A 15,547-nucleotide genomic window follows, 5' to 3' on the forward strand; every position below is an offset into this window, starting at 1 on the left:
AGTTGTTTTCAACATACAAAAGTTATAGCTACAACACTTGCCCGGTATTGGGTAACTGTGGTCTTCTTCCAAGTAACTCTCGAAACCCGGTCGATGAGATGGTATGACCTCAGTCACTTTTGGCGACATAAGGCTGGCACAATTTCGCCTCTCGCGTTGAACACAAATATATTTACTCATTTACTAAAACTAAATATAAATTTTCAACGCGAAACCCGAATAAGTACCAGCCTTAATACAGTTAGCATCCTCAATATCTGAACAATCCCATGGCAGCCGGTTGTACACACCGGATTGACCCGCGGAATTTCTTCATCGGCTGGGGCTGCTGCCTCAGTATACTACACAGTGCTGCAACAACAATATCCAAAAGGCGATGTGCTCCGGTGGAATAACTACACAGATGCTGAGTGTACCGGGATTCGAGTACCGGGTGTACCGGGATTCGCCAACACGTTTTCCGGTCAGGCCTAAAACGTTGAATCGCGAATTACTTGCGCGTTTGCCAGTCGTATGTGAAATCTAGGGATAAGGAATCGGTAGGGTGAAAAAAAATGAAATAACTAAACAAGATTTTGCTTAATGACATATTTATTATAATAAAATAATAATTAATTACATATTTTTCGTTAAAGTAGTTTCATATAGTTGAAAAAAAAAAAATAACATATTTGAAAAATGCTAGTGTTCCCTTCTTTAATAAAATAATAACTACAAGGGAGATTTGTTGCACTACATGTTAAATGGGTTGATTCTCTTTTTAAAAGTTCGATTTCGACAGAAATAGATGGATTTTCCCCAAAGTAAGAAATACACACATACATATAGATGAGTAGGTCCTAGACCTTCTGATCTGACAAACATAGAAAAATGGAGGGGAAACAGGGAATTTTGTATATAGTATTACAATGGGAAAATAACTTAATCATCACTTAAAAAATCATCGTCTAGGTTAACATCTGTTGTGTCAATATTATCATCCAATGTTATGCCATCAATTTCCAAGTCCAAGTCATCATCATCCTCGGTGGAAGGCGGCACTGTTGCTGAAGACGGTAGAGCCGAAGCAAATGCTGACGATGTCGGTGGGCCACTTTTAAGTGCGCTTGTAACAGAAGCTGATGATACTGGATAATCGTCACTCTTCTTGTAGTCTTGGACACCGACTTTGGCATTACTTTCATATATACCCTTTTGCTGAGCCAGTTGCATTTCTTCCAAAGGATTGCGATCAATATTTAATGGCAACGTCGCCGCAGCGTGAGCTGGCAATGTTTGTCGATCTTTTTGTTTCAAATATTCCTCAACTTGCAAGGCATCGCCAAGTCCGGGAAAGAGATTTTCATATTTTTCTGGATCAGCCAATGACTGGCCAGCTTTCTCGTTGAATTTTGTCAGTTCTTCACGCCAGAGCTCAACTATGCGTGACATTTGACTGGGAATGTATGTGCGGGCAAAGAAAGCCGCTTCTGGCAAACGATTCGTTTCGATAAGTATTTCAAGGCAACGCTCAACGTCCGAACGCAAGAATGCCGACAGGAATGAAATATTATGCCTGCCTTGGGCGGAACCATTCTCTCCCAGTTCCTTCAGCATATTTTGGTCGCCGGAAGCCGTGGCTAACAGCAATAATCCGCTGAAGTCATTTGCCTTTTGCATGCATTCTTTAACTAAGGCCATATTATTCTTTCGTGAGGCCACATCGGCCAATTGGGACCATTTTTGGGGATTTTCTGCTTCACGCGCCAATTTAACGGCTATGTCCAATTCTCCAATTTGCAAAGCCAAGTCAAATTTATGATCTGGATCGGTGGAGACCTGTAAAGCTTGCGATTTGAATCCTTGCTTTTCCAGGAAATGGGCCACGCGTGTGCGATGTTCTTTGGGAATGGTAGGCAACACCAAGTCGGCACGCTCAAAGTCACGACGCATAACAGCTGTCTGATATTCCAAGACGGAAAGTTGCAGTTGGAAAGATATAACATTTAATTCTTTATCGCCCAAGTAAAGACGATTGTCCTTGGGAACATAGCCCAATAAATACATGGTGCGATCCAAATGGGAAATTGTTACAATTTCACCACCCACATAGTAGTTAATGCGGTTTACAGAATTGGTATAGATAAAGCAATCGCCTACCCAAAGTCCTGTTTTTACGATTTCATTAATTTCGCCTAAATTGAGAACACGAATTAGATTAACGCAAAAATAAATGCACAAAGTTATAGAGAGTGCTACGTACCCAAAACATCAAATGCACTCTCGATGCCATCATCTTCTAAGTCCTGCTTAGTCTCTAAAACGGTAGATATGGCTCCAGTGTCTACGGATAATATGAAGAAAGACTCTTCTGTAGCCAAACACACCAAAGTGCCAGCCTCATTCCAGAAAACATGGCGTGGCTGCACCTCAATTCGGCGAACAAGTGTAAGTGTTTCCCAGTCGTAAAGGGCCAAACCTGAAGATGTCTTTACACCAAACAAATAACCTCCATAGATATTTTCTGCTCCATACTCAGGAGTGAAACTTTTTCGTTCTTTAAAGTTGCGGAACAAGCGTACGGTCCCACTGCTTTCGCGAATCGCATACTCATTGCTCTCCAAGGCCCAGACAAATTCTTGGGCCGAACCAAAAGCCTTATTACGCAAGGCCATGGATGTGTATATAATATATTCTCCATCACCACATACGACCACGAAACGGCCGTTGGGATTGTGAGCTATTGTTTGGGGATAAATTTCGCAGGCTCCCATATCTTTAACGGCAACTGGTAGACGCTCGCCATCCTTTATCTCAGTGCCATCGGCCAAGGCTTTCAAATTCACCTACAAAAATGAAAGGTTAATTTAATTATCAACAAAACAAATTCGCAAACAAACCTGTTGCATTTCTGAATGTTTTGCCCAAATTATTTTGCTGCCGATCACATCCATGGACATGGCTGGTTCTTCTCTACCTACTTTGATGATTATGGAACCTTCATCATAACCCAAGGCTACGTTGTTAGTGCCACGCATACAAGCAATTGTCCATACACGTTCATAACCATAATTCAAGCAGGTCTCCAAACGATAAGTGCCCGAATGCCAAATACGTACTGTACCATCTTCGGAACCAGTCAATACAATAGGTAATTCCGGATGGAAACACACAGCCGATATGTTTTGAGCGTGTCCCTCCAATGTTTGTACACATGTCTTATTTTGGTAGTCCCAAATTTTAACAAAACGGTCATCTGCACCCGATATCAAGTAAGGTTTATCACCTCCATGGTAGTAGTCAACGCAGTTCACACCTTTCTCGTGCCCTTCCAATGTGAAATTGGCAAAGTTCGATCCCAATTGCCAGACTTTGACGGTACGATCTAATGATGCTGAAGCAAAGGTATTGTTATCTTTGGGGTTAAATACGATTTGCATAACATAGTGGGTGTGTCCTTCAAAAACACGCTGACAAGCCCACATTTTCTCCCAGTTCCACAATTTGATAAGCATGTCATCTAAAAAGAATATATGGAGAAAAATTCATATATTTAGTAATAATTTTTTTTTAGCAAAAGACATTATATGCACATCCATAGTACTATTGGGTTGCCCAAAAAGTAATTGCGGATTTTTTAAAAGAAAGTAAATGCATTTTTAATAAAACTTAGAATGAACTTTAATCAAATATACTTTTTTTTACACTTTTTTTCTAAAGCAAGCTAAAAGTCACAGCTGATACCTGACAGAAGAAAGAATGCAATTACAGAGTCACAAGCTGTGAAAAAATTTGTCAACGCCGACTATATGAAAAATCCGCAATTACTTTTTGGGCAACCCAATATAATAAATAGAGGTATAGAAGAAGAAATGCCGAATCTGATCGTGATATATGAAAACAAGATATAAAAGCATTCAGTCTATTATATAAAAATAAAAGTGTTGCGCCTTGTTTGTTTGTTTTTTAGTTTGATTGTCCATTTCCGTTTAGTCTCAAAAACGCCTGAACCTATTTTCAAGGGTATTTTATAGTAGAGAACGAACTTCCAGTGTCGGAGGTCGCCCCACCTCCAACTGGACATGTACACCGATTGCGACAATATGTGCACAAAATGAAAGTTATTTGAAAGTAGAGTACAAATCTGATATAAATAGTTTGTCCAAGGCGTATGGGGGCCCCCTACACTTCCAAAAAGCCTCCCCAGCAACTCATATTTACCGATGTTTGACATGAAATGAAAGGTCTATGACAGTAGAGTACGAAACTGATATTAATACAAGAACCCAATTATCTGGGTCATGTCCAACCCTCCAACAGGACATGTAAATCGCGAAAATAAAGAACACAAATAAAAGGTTGCTGGCATTTTATTTAGGTCCAAGTGTCAGAGGGAACGACCCCTCCTCCCACTAAAAACAGAACTTTGTATTCAATTGAAAGGACAAGTGTACAAGAGCTCCCAACCCCACAAAGAATCTAAATTAAAAAAATTACATGTATTTTTCGGCCGTTCGGTACAGAATAGAACACCAATGAAAGTACTTTGGTAGTAGAGTACAAATTTGTCCTAATTTTAGGTTGACACAGGAAATACCTGTCGATTTTTGAAAATGTTGTATCCCATGCGGCACCTTGAAATATGATTTTGAAAGTAGATAACCAATAGAATAGACAAATCAACTAGTGTGTTTCTGAAATAGACCCATAGCCCGGAATTTCTGAGGAAAAAATTACTTACAAATCCAATTTATAGGTAAAACCAACGGCTACATACGTAAGCCTAGTCCAACGAAAAAGACATTTGAATCAAATCAAAAACCTTTGACGAAACTTCGACGAATATAGTAATAGTCTTGTTGAAAAACACAAGAATATTTTCTTGTTGACGTTCCAAAGTTCAAAGCCAAAAGAAACGGTCGATGGTATGCATTCATAGGAAATAAGGGCCTGCAAATGGCACATTTTTCTCTATTAATGCCATCTGTCGAAAACAAATGCATTGCAACGATGTGGGATCATCAACGCACAACAATATTCCAGTCCTGTGCTTCAATGCCAAGACACACCATGCCATATACTGTTATTGCAGCAACACGGCATACCTGTAATGCATCGTCAACACTATTGACAACACAGAAAATTCCAAAGAAATCTGTTTTCCTGTGATATGATGGCATCAAATGAAATTTGACAAATGGATGAAGGCGTCATAAAACCGTTATTTCTGTTTTGTAATTAAGAATTTTTAATGGTTTTTTTATGGTGCTGCAAACAGTTTTTGAAAAACAATTACAGATTTTTACGGTATTTACGGTACTTGTTATGATCCATATTTTAATAGAATGTGTGTGAATTTTCATCTATTACAACAAGCCATGTATTTAAAAAACTATAGCAATTTTTTTAGTTTTGTTATTGTATTTTTAAGTATGCTCAAGGTTAGCCTCTGTTTAAATAAATTGATTTAAAATGAAAAAAATATTGAACCCAATATCCCAATTTTCATAGTTTTGCTATTCAAGGCATTTATAGCGACGTAGTATTTTTTTAATTATTGTTTTGACATAAAATCGTAAATAGTGGGATTATACCCATACCAATATTTTTTTAAAGGAAGAATTAAAAGCTACTGAAAGAGTTTTTCCTCCAAACGTGACATTATGCACATATATTGTAAAAAAAAAATAAATTCTTCACTAAGAAATTCTCTTAAATATATAAAATGTATTTTCTTCACCATTTATTTCTTTTTTGAAATATGCATTTCTCACTTCCATGCAACCGTTTCTTTGTTGCTGTTGTTATAGGAGTGAGTAGTACAGTGAGGCGGCAGCCCTGTCGGTAATGGAATCCATCGGGTTAATCCGGTATATACAACCGGCTGCCATGGAATTGCTAGTGCTTTCCAGCTGCGCCATGGGCGACGGGTCGTCTACAAAAGAGCTAGACTTCTTTTAAAAGCTTGGATACGCTCTCTCGTGACGAAGAATCGTTTTCTTGTTGAGCTTAATGAGCTCTCTCTGCACTGTGTATGGTCGATCTCACTCTTGTCGACGTATTTTTGTAGATAAAATGCATGTTTTGCTTTCTTGGCCTTCGGCTACTTACTTGACGGGGGAAATCAACTTGGTGGTCTCACCAGCACAATGTGCTTTCCCTCGGTGAATATATCATCTCCGGTGTGGTTGTTGTTATTGTTTCTATTGTCTTTATTCGTTTTGGGTTCCACGAATGTAGGATAAAGGAAGTCCACCACATCATAGCCCAATGTAGTAAGGCTAGAACTTGGCAGAAAACCATCTGATCAGGGTGCTGGTTAAAGAACAATTGCCCGGAATTGTAGAGCAGACACGCTTTCAAGAACAGAAACTACTGAGATTTGTGAGTGTCTTTAGCGCTATGAAAGCTATCTCATCGACATAAAGACAAATGGAAAACGGACGGCAGATAGACACAAATTGGCGGTTGTGAACGTTCATTGATTATGTGGCTCAATCAAAATTTGAAGAGTTTTATCATTTTGATGTAATTGCATTAAGCAGAAGTCTAACTGCGCCTATATTGTCAGTGACGATTTCCGAAGAAGATGTAAGGAGGCCATTACGGAGGAACCTAGATAATATTTTTTTGTGTAGTTCTGCACTGACAAGCAGAAGAAATCTCCCATTAGGTTATTTTCTTGAAGCCTTGTGTGAATTAGCGGACGTGAACATTCAACGGCAGGAAATATAAGACCTTTTTCACTTTTTCTGTGGTATCACAGTGGACATTTTAGGCCACCGTAGCGCAGAGTTTAGAATATCCCTTATAATGTTGGCGACATTTAGAAGGTACTATGTCATGTCAAAACTTCTCCCCAAAAAGGTGTCGTATTGCGGCACGCATTTCGGCCTCGGCTTTAAAAAGCCTAAACTTGAATCAGACAGCGCTATTTGATATGTGAGAAGTTGCCCCTGTTCCTTAATGGAATGTTCATGATCAAATTTATGTTTGCATAAGTGACTTAATGCATTGAAAATGCATTGAATTAGATGTAGTTTCCTCACGTTTCCTCAATCAGACGTTTTCTATATCTGACAAGGTCAAATACTTAGGTGTGATCTTGGACAGGAAACTGAATTGGAAGTGGCACATTCAGGAGCGTACTGAGAAGGCTCGAACTGGGGCCTGAATCCGAGGATAGTCCAATGGCTCTACAGAAGCGTGATTAGACCAATACTTACTTAGGAGAAAAGTAAGTATTGGCAAAATCCGCATTTTCTTTTTAGAGGTTACTTTAAAGTTTTTAGAGCGCACAACATGCCGATTATTGGTTTAGGTATATGTCCATAGTGGCATGGGGCGGATTAATATCTGAACCCTCTTTTCAACCTAACCTAACTGTAGTTACTTTGCCAGTATATAGAACCATGAAATAGCAATTATTAAAATGGTGGATATTTTTGACACATTTATTCAATATCAGTGCTTTTAATTATCAGCTATTTTAAAAAAGTATGCAATTCAATACAGCAATGGAATTTTCTATAAAAACAATTGTCTATTGGCAACGCAACTGAAGTTGGATTGCAATCCATAATCGACCTATGAATATCTTTGATTTCCACGAACATTTCATTAAGAAACTGAGGGGGAGAATTCATTCATATCAATAAGTACTGCTCGATTCCAGTTTAGCTCAATGATAAGGAAACTTGTTTTTCACACAGTAGTGACGTGGTCAGAGAATCTATGTAACTTTTATAACGGGATCTAATTTAACATGTTAAAACTTCACCCTGAAGAGGTGTCGCACTGCGGCACGCCGTTCGGACTAGGCTATAAAAGGGAGGCCACTTTTCATAGAGCTTAATATTTGAATTGGACAGCACTCAGTGATTTGTGAGAAGTTTGCCCAGTTCCTTAGTGGAATGTTCATGGGCAAATTTGCATTTGCATAGAATACATGATATACATTTTCTAATTTTTTTTTTTAGAATTAGTAGTATGTCAATAAGGGCATGGTTAAATACTGTACACACTTCTTGAACCTAAACTACCTTTACGTGCATAGTTTTTCTATTTTATTAATGCAGTTCCGCTGCGTCCAATGCCAGTATTCAGATTCAGTATTTCGAAATCAATTTTGAAAATAAATCGATAATTGCTCGCGAATATCCCAGCCAAACATTTAGCACAGCTGGTAGAATTCCCTTCAGTTAATGAGTGCTGTTCGGTGTCATATTTTTGCCCAATAAAAAGGGATTTCTTATTTATAGCCAAGTCCGAATGTAGAGAGAGAGAGAGAGACTATTTACATGGCTATTAGTAATTGCCTGGTAGTAATTGCCAAGATAACAGTGTGGAAGGGTCGTGGGTTCGATTACTACCAGAGGCCTGGTCTGTGCTACATTGGTATTACAATGGACTGAAATTCTCTATGTGAGTCTGCTTAAAAATAGACTGACAACTCTAAGCTAATATAACCTATTAGAAACCATTGCTGAGTACATTTGGTGTCCTCGACAGGATTTGGACCCAGGAGTTTACCACGTTGTTGTTGTAGCAGTGCGTTGTACACTGAGGCGGCATCCTTTGCCGATGAAGGACTTCATCGGGTCAACGTACGTTCAACCGGCTGCTTAGGGATTGAGGGATTGGGTATATAAAATATCACTTCAATATTTTCTATTAAGTCGAACGAAGGCCAGTTTTTGCAGTCGGACTCGAACTATTGCCCCGACTCCGCAGCCATGATTATAGCAATCGTCATTTTTAACCGGAACTCACTGTCAACGCATGAATCCTTATTTTAAAAGTGAAAGAACGAATTTTAAAAAATTTGTATTAGATGTGTATTGCAAGCGTTGAAATTGAATTTTTGAAAAATATATATTTATATACATATATATTGGACCTATAGAAAATTTTTAAACTATTAATTTTAAACTGAAGGTCATGCCTGCTTTTTCACCAGTTTTTGTTATAGCCACGACTGGAGATTGAAATTTGAAGCCAGAGTCGAATCGTAGTCCGGTTCAGAGTTGAGAAAGTTTGCCCCGAATTCAAACCGCAGTCGGACACCGACTAAATATTTTGAGGTTTAGTCTCCGCAGCCCTGACTATAGTTGTCATATTTTTAAGTCTGCAATCCATTGCCAACGCATCTTTCCTTATCTTACAACGTTGTTTTCAACAAATAAATTAAATGATGAAATGTCTTCATAAACTAACATCAATTGTTTTTACACTGAACGTCCATTCCTAATTAACAAGGCAACGTTCGTTATTTTATGTGTTCTCTATTCGTTCTTTATTTTGTTTATCTTGTCTTTTCTTTATGTTACTCACCGCTGCTCGTCAATATAAGCGGCTGTGTTGGATGAACGGCAATGCAGCGAATATAATCAGAATGTGCCTCAAATGAGTGAACTTTTTCGAGGGTGTTGTAATTGAAAACACGGATCTGCATGTCATCGGAACCAGTAATAAGCCAGTTTTTTCTGGCCACAAATCTTCCGGAACGAACGGGGACATCACATACTTCGAAATCTTTGACCAATTGTTGGTTCTCATAATTCATGATGTGTACGTGGCCATTGTATAGGGCACACAACATCCATGGTTCTGTTGGATGTATGTCGACACACTTAACACGGTCAGAACGTGAAGTTAAGCGACGTTTAATGTCTAGTTTCAAAGGCATTTTGATGTTTTATCACTTCTGTCTCAACTTCAACTGATATAATTTAATTATATGCACTTTTATTTTATGAAAAACAATTTTTACGGCGTGAAAATACCGTCCGTGTTTTACTTGCTCATATCAAGAAAATCGAACGTCACCCAAATGTCAAATGGTACGATTGCCAATGTTGCCACTTGAAAATAAAACACAGATGACAGCTGCTCTCTGACGCCCACTTTGCAGGTTGTAGGAATGCATTTATATCCGCCAAACCGAAGTAATCGGTTTTTTGTCGGAATAGCAGCGGAAATTTTTAATTGTTTCGCAAGCGAAATTTGACGACAATTGTTGTTAACTTCAAAAACTTCATTTTTAAGTAATTTTTGCTGCTTCAATAAAAATAAATAATTGATATTTTTTATATAAATAAAAAAAACTTTTTATTTCCTGCTCTTTAAAGATTATTATAAACGAATTAACTTACACTGAACAAATTAAAAACTATTTTCAACTAAGAAATTTGTACATTCAATTAAAAAGTTTGCTGAATTTTTATTATTGGTAGATTTTTTGCAATGACTGCGGAACAATTTTGAGGGTACGGCACAGATTGTTTAAACCTACAATTAACATAAATTTGCATTCTCCATTTCACTTTTACGCTGCAAGAGACTACTGAATTGTTCTGTATTAGTAGTTAGTTTTATATGAAGCAAAACTTCTTTTAACTCATTAACTTCCGAGCATACGGATTCAATTTTACTAACTTTCTGCTAAAGAGTGTTCACTTCTTCATTGATAGCTTAAATTTTTAATTTGATTATTTCTAAGACTCTGTGTTCACTTTCTTTGATCGTGTATGGACTTAGCTAGGATTTGGTTTTCATTATTAATAATATTGGGTTGCCCAAAAAGTAATTGCGGATTTTTTAAAATAAAGTAAATGCATTTTTTATAAAACTTAGAATAAACTTTAATCAAATATACTTTTTTACACTTTTTTCTAAAGCAAGCTAAAAGTAACAGCTGATAACTGAAGAATGCAATTACAGAGTCACAAGCTGTGAAAAAATTTGTCAACGCCGACTATATGAAAAATCCGCAATTACTTTTTGGGCAACCCAATAGATTGTATGGAATTAGGCTGGGTTTTTGGTTTATTGTTTGTTATAGTAATCAGTTTTTGATTAGGCGATTCAGAGCTGTTTATTTTAAGCGTATCCGTTACATTATTCAGGAGTGGATTTTTTACAATTCTTTTAGATGTTTGCTTATCCATGGTTAATGCGATGGATTTTGCTATTCGAATTATTAAAGTTTTAATTAAAACTGGGTATGCACCTCTTGCGAAATTTTCGGTTGCAGCCAAGACATTTATGTCGCCACTGAAAAATAGTTGAGTATAATACAAGATGGTGACGACCATCGAATTATAATTTTGGTAGAATTTTAATAATTTTTGGCCAATGAAGTATATATGTGCTGTAATTGATCGATATTTTTTGCAAATATCTTAATTTCATATTGCATGGGCCTGTCAAAACATACATTTTCATTCGTAATTGCATGAAATTCTCCAATACTTATTATGTCACCCTGGAACGAATTTGTGGTAACGGTACCGGTAACGAAAATTTCGTTTAGGATTTGTCAATGCATTTCTTTTGGTAACGAAAATTTCGACAGAGGTGCAAACTGCGCTTTACAAAAAACAAAAAAAAATTACGTATATGTTGAGGCATACAATTATTAAAACGTTTAAAGCTCTTATTGTGGTTTGGGTAATGGCTTTCAGTGAACATTGAAAGGTGTAAGTTGGGAAGAACGTTTATTTAGCGGTTAAGCTTTCTTTCACTTAGCTGTATTTTATTTATATATACTTGCTCACCAAAGAGGGTGAGAAATAGACGAGAGGGTCTTCCCAAAACTATAAAGAAACCAAAGAGGGTGAGAAATAGAAGAGAGGGTTTCTGCTTAGTCTTTCCAATACCATAAACAAACAAGCGTTAAAGACACAAGATGTTCCAAGTATTCCAATTGGATTCACATTGCAGGTTGCAACATTTTCGGGGTTTTCTATTTTGATTCGGGCATTTGTTCGAACATTTTTTCGTATTTTGCTTTGATTCTTTGTAACAAAATTTTGCACAAATACTACTTATTAGTGTAGTAGTGTCGGTTGGGATGGTAAATGAGGCAAATCGGTCCATATTTTAATATAGCTGTCATATAAACCGATCTTGGGTTTTGACTTCTTAAGCCTCTAAAGGACGCAATTCTCGTCCGATTTGAAATTTTGCACTTAGTGTTTTGATATCACTTCCAAAAACTGTGCTACGTATGGTTCAAATCGGTTCATAACCTGACATAGCTGCCATATAAAACCGATCTGGGGTCTTGAGATCTTGAGCTTTTAGAAGGTGCAATTCTTATCCGATTATGCTGTAATTATGCACGTGGTGTTTTGGTATCACTTCCAATATTTGTTCGAAGTATGGTCCAAATCGATTCATTACCTGGAATAGGTACCATATAAACCGATTTTGGATCTTGATTTCTTGAGCCGCTGGAGGAAGCAATTCTCATCTGATTTAGCTAAAATTTTGCATGAAGTTTTTTGATATGACTTTCAAAAACTGTGATGAGTATGGCGCAAATCGGTACAAAACCTGATATAGCTATCATATAAACGGATCTGGGATCTTGACTTCTTAAGCCTCTAGAGAGCGCAATTCTTATCCTGTAAATATGCACGCGGTGTTTTGGTATCAATTCCAAAATGTGTTCGAAGTATGGTCCAAATCGGTTTATAACCTGGTATAGGTGCCATATAAACCGATCTTGGATCTTGACTTCTTGAGCCTCTTGAGGGCGCAATTCTCAACAGATTTAGCTGAATATGCACGCGGTGTTTTGGTATCAATTCCAAAATGTGTTCGAAGTATGGTCCAAATCGGTTTATAACCTGGTATAGGTGCCATATAAATTGGATCTTGACTTCTTGAGCCTCTTGAGGGCGCAATTCTCAACAGATTTAGCTGAAATTTTGCATGAGGTGTTTTGTTATGGCTTCCAACAACTGTGCTTAGTATGGCGCAATTCGATATATAACCTAATATAGCTGCCATATAGAACGATCTGTGATCTTGAGTTCTTGAGCCTCTAGAGGGCGCAATTCTCATCAGTTTTGGCAGAAATTTTGTACAACGACTTCACCCATGACCTTCAACATACGTGAGCAATATGGTCTGAATCGATCTATAGCTTGATACAGCTTCCATATAAACCGATCTCCCGATTTTTCTTCTTGAGCCCCTTCAATTCGCAATTCTTATCCGAATGGACTGACATATTACACAATGACTTCTACAATGTTCAGTATTCAATTCATTTACGGTCCAAATCGGACTATAACGTGATATACCATAACAGTTCTTATTCATTATTCCTTGTTTGCCTAGAAAGAGATACTGCGCAAAGAACTCGACAAATGCGACTCATGGTGGAGGGTATATAAGATTCGGCCCGGCCGAACTTAGCACGTTTATTATAACATTACTTGTTGGTTATAACAACAAACTTACTTGTTTGTTATAACATTATTATTTAAATGAATTTGTTGAACGATAATCTGACTTTTTTTTATTAAAATGAGTTTAAATGTAATTATTGAATTATTTTATAAGATAAAGCCTACTTTAAACGAAGTGCCTTTCTGTCATTCCCCATTTATCTCTTTAATTTAAAAAAATAATTAATTAAAAACACAATTTTTTCAATGGTTTCACTTAAACGTTAATGAAGTTGTTTCATAGCATCAATGAAATAGTTTCATTAAAAAAGGTAATGTATCATAACATTAATGAATGAGTTTCATAATACTAGTATTAGGGGTTCATTACATGAATGAAATTGTTTTATAGCATCAATGAAATGATAACATTAAAATAATGATATCGTTCCATAACACTAATGAAATAGATTCATTCATCTAAAGAAATCATTTTTGTATATTAATGAAACATTTTTCATTGCATCAACAACAGTTATCTCTCCATTAACGACCATCTTCATTAAATTTATTGTCCATTGATTTTATGAAACTTTTTTCATTAATGTAATGAAGTTCTATAATGACAAATTTCATTGCATTGCAAAAGTAAAGAAATTTGAAATAATGTTAAAAAAAAGTAATAAAGTAAGTAAATAATCATTGAAGACGAAAATGAAATCCGAAGCTAGCATCCATTTATTCGATTTAAATTTAAAGATATGGTTATTTTGAACTTTTGTTTCTTTGTCTCCAAGTCATTCCTTCCATCAAAGAAAAGATTCTTTATTTACTCGTGATTTTTCGAATATTTTCTGTGTGTGATATTTTTGGAAATCTTGTGAAACAAAAATGTTATAGAAAATGTTTTTTTAAATTTTAACGTAATGGGCCTGTATTTGGACAACTTGAAGATATAGTACGTATAACAACAAAATTGCTCAAAAAATAACTCTCTGTCGTAGTCATTCTAAACTGGTTCTGATTGTGGCCATTTTACTATCAACTTACGATGTATGTTAAGACAATAATAATATATGTAAATCCAAAAAGTATTTTAAGCTAGCTAAATAATTTTCGCATTTGCATATAGACCCCTCGATCGTTTAGCTATTATTTTAAAGTTTGTTTATAAAATAAATAAGAACATTTATTTTTTTGACTTAGTCGCAGACAAACCGTGCGCGGAAGATTGTAGTCATTTTTAAAGCACCGATTTATTTTTTTTTTTTGAGTTTGTAGATAAGGTGCACAATCGCCCTAAGTGTTGAAAAGAGATTTCTTTGAAAACAAATGTAAAACGCAAGTTTAACGTATCATAAATATTTGAATTTAAAAATTAGAAGTGTAAAAAAAGAGAGAAATTAAAAAATATGATAAAATAATATAATAAACACAAAAGTCCACATGGGATGATTTAAACACCATCATTAAGAGAAAAAATAATCTATATATAAATGTCATAAAGTGGAAATAAAAAATATTTGTTCCATAGTGTCATACACATCTAAAAACATATGACAAAATATTATAGAAATATTTGATTAGGTTGGGAACGTGTTCGGACTACCAGTGAAGGGATCCTGTGTGCGATTCCCACAAGTAGATTGACCTGTCGCTACTTTGGTATCACAATGGACTAAAATGGTATGAGTGAGCAGTGTGCCATTTGGGATTTTTCTACAAAAATTTTAGGATTTGGTTGGATGTCGATGTTGGTAGATTCTGAACATAGTCGTAATAAACATAATAAATTATTATTGAAATTGCGTATTTTTCAAAAAAGAAAGGATCAATAAATTAGTTTTGGGAATGAGGAGATGGTTGTAGGTCATGGCGAAACAATTAAAGGTGGTCTCATTTGTACAACAACCACAAATCATATGGTGGAATCCGCCATCTTGCAATCAAGCTGATCGTCGTTTTGCCAACACACGCAAATAAATTTGTGTGTGTACACGTGTGTGTACATGAGCAGACAATATGCGAGAAAGAAGATAACAACAAAGAGAATGCAAACAAAAATCTGACATCTTAATACTGTCAAACCTGGCTGGCTGTTAACAGCTGCTCGCATGAGACCACCTTATTAAATCCGCCTTAGTTGTAGGTATTGTTTATTTGTCGAACGGAGGTGTTGATGCCTTGGAAAGGGATATTTTTGATGATTTTCATTGATTTTCTTGGCATTGAAGATGTCAACTTGTTCTCTTTTTACATTCATTCTTTGTTTACATTATCCCCTATATGATGACATTTTCAATCGGCAGATTTGACATTCTTAATGATGTTAACGGGGCCTATCCACTTTATGTTTTCGAATGTGACCTTACCTTCTATTAGTGAAT

At 36.3% G+C, this 15,547-nt stretch overlaps 1 protein-coding gene across 1 annotated transcript; it reads right to left on the reverse strand.

Annotated features, from left to right (window-relative positions):
- Positions 1-573: 573 nt before the first annotated feature.
- On the reverse strand, positions 574-9,813 carry LOC106086329 (coatomer subunit beta'). Its single transcript, XM_013250962.2, has 4 exons — positions 9,313-9,813; positions 2,880-3,499; positions 2,243-2,825; positions 574-2,174 (listed from the first exon to the last, which is right to left on the reverse strand). Exons 1-4 carry the CDS (start codon positions 9,665-9,667, stop codon positions 922-924), a joined length of 2,811 nt encoding a protein of 936 aa, XP_013106416.1. The 5' UTR covers positions 9,668-9,813; the 3' UTR covers positions 574-921.
- Between the last annotated feature and the right edge of the window lie 5,734 nt (positions 9,814-15,547).

The sequence above is a fragment of the Stomoxys calcitrans genome, chromosome 3 (assembly GCF_963082655.1).
Source record: "Stomoxys calcitrans chromosome 3, idStoCalc2.1, whole genome shotgun sequence".
NCBI classification, from domain to species: Eukaryota; Metazoa; Arthropoda; class Insecta; order Diptera; family Muscidae; genus Stomoxys; species Stomoxys calcitrans.

What these genes read in the sequence shown, in the direction of transcription:
- LOC106086329 (XM_013250962.2), bottom strand. Translation starts at nt 9,667, where the DNA reads ATGCCTTTGAAACTAGACATTAAACGTCGCTTAACTTCACGTTCTGAC. An exon ending in GCTTATATTGACGAGCAGCG is followed by an intron (nt 3,500 to 9,312) that starts GTGAGTAACATA and finishes TATTCTTTTTAG; the next exon opens with ATGACATGCTTATCAAATTG. An exon ending in AACATTCAGAAATGCAACAG is followed by an intron (nt 2,826 to 2,879) that starts GTTTGTTTGCGA and finishes TCATTTTTGTAG; the next exon opens with GTGAATTTGAAAGCCTTGGC.